The sequence below is a fragment of the Arachis duranensis genome, chromosome 10, assembly GCF_000817695.3.
Source record: "Arachis duranensis cultivar V14167 chromosome 10, aradu.V14167.gnm2.J7QH, whole genome shotgun sequence".
Taxonomy (NCBI): Eukaryota; Viridiplantae; Streptophyta; class Magnoliopsida; order Fabales; family Fabaceae; genus Arachis; species Arachis duranensis.
Window position 1 is genome coordinate 63,114,412 of NC_029781.3, and position 1,442 is coordinate 63,115,853.

Below are 1,442 nucleotides of genomic sequence, written 5' to 3' on the forward strand. Positions count from 1 at the left end.
TCTGCTTTTTCTTTCTTTCTTTTAAGAATTATAAAATTCGTACACATTATTCATAAGGATCAAGAGAGCCAAGAAAGGGTAAACCAAGAAGGCAAGAATAAACTCATTCGATAACATCACGGCACGGTTCTCATTTCTTTAACTTTTTTTTTCCCTGTCAATTATGACAATTGTACCGAAACAAAACATACAAATCAATCAACAATATATATTTTTTTCATCATTATCGTAGTCATCATCATCATCAACCACCCATTTCCGGGTACTGAGAAAAAAGAAAAGAAACATAAAATGGTACATGTGTAAATATAATATAATATGATGTTTGAGTTGTTGTCATAATTAGAAGCAGTAATAATAAGGGAATCAAACTTTGAAGCACCAGGCATGATGATGATTATGGTGGTGGTGGTGATGGAAGTGGTGAGATTTGTCCCTATGAATGATATCCTGGACGGTGCGAAAGTGTTGGACGTGGCAGGGTATGGTGATAGGTCCTTTCTGATCGAAACCGTACTCGTCTTCAGCTTCTTTGAGGAGCTGCAAGAAGAGTGGGTGGTTGAAGTATATAACAGGAATAACAAACCTCTGTTGCTCTTCTCCTTGGCCCACCATGATCGCCAAGCACCCCTTCGGTATGTCCTTCAGATCCTCCTTCTTCTCGTGGTGGTTGAAATGGAGATGCGGTATGTGAAGGTGAAAACTCATCATATTGTTGTCCTGATGCTGATGCTTCTGCTGGTTATCGCCTCCAATCACAAACCCCATAAAATCAATAAGCTAAAATAAGAATACTTGCTAGCTAGCTGTGTAGATCTGTGAATATTATAAGAAGACGGAAGAGAAAGGCCAGGGATCAGAGGCTGATATGGCGAGGTTAAAGAGAGTTAGAGAAGAATCGGTGAGAGATCTTGGGATGTTGCTCATGTTATATGAAGAACAACCAAACAGCACCTACATAACACGATAAAGAAACAACGAACAATGAACAAGAATGAATGAGGATTTGCAAAGCCTGAGGTTGGGATCTTTATATAGTAGTGTGAATGTGAATGATATTGTTGTTTTCTTTTTGGTGAGTCGTCACGATGCTTCTAGGGTTTCCTTAATTTGTACACAATACACAGAATTATTATATTTAATTAACCCAAAAAAATCAGGAGAGAGATAGAGCCTAAAGTTTTGGAGGAGTCATAGCTTCATTTTCATTGGATGGTCGTCTAGGGTGGGATATATTCTGTGCGTAAATAAAAGTAAATTTAAAGCGCTTTTTATTTTTTTTTTTATGTGGACAGTTGGGAATTTGTTTTTAAGCGTAAGACTTTTGAATAAATAAAGAGGGATATTGTGGGTTACGCCACGCTCAATATACACGTCACAATTATTCTCATTCTCCTTTCATTGCTGTTCTGTAATTGTGACGCAGTCTCTCGTAGGGACAA

At 37.7% G+C, this 1,442-nt stretch overlaps 1 protein-coding gene across 1 annotated transcript; it reads right to left on the reverse strand.

Annotated features, from left to right (window-relative positions):
• Positions 1-106: 106 nt before the first annotated feature.
• LOC107469805 (auxin-responsive protein SAUR32) lies at positions 107-1,100 on the reverse strand. Its single transcript, XM_016089183.3, has one exon. The coding sequence runs from the start codon at positions 766-768 to the stop codon at positions 367-369; it is 402 nt and encodes a 133-aa protein (XP_015944669.1). The 5' UTR covers positions 769-1,100; the 3' UTR covers positions 107-366.
• Between the last annotated feature and the right edge of the window lie 342 nt (positions 1,101-1,442).

What these genes read in the sequence shown, in the direction of transcription:
- LOC107469805 (XM_016089183.3), bottom strand. Translation starts at nt 768, where the DNA reads ATGGGGTTTGTGATTGGAGGCGATAACCAGCAGAAGCATCAGCATCAG.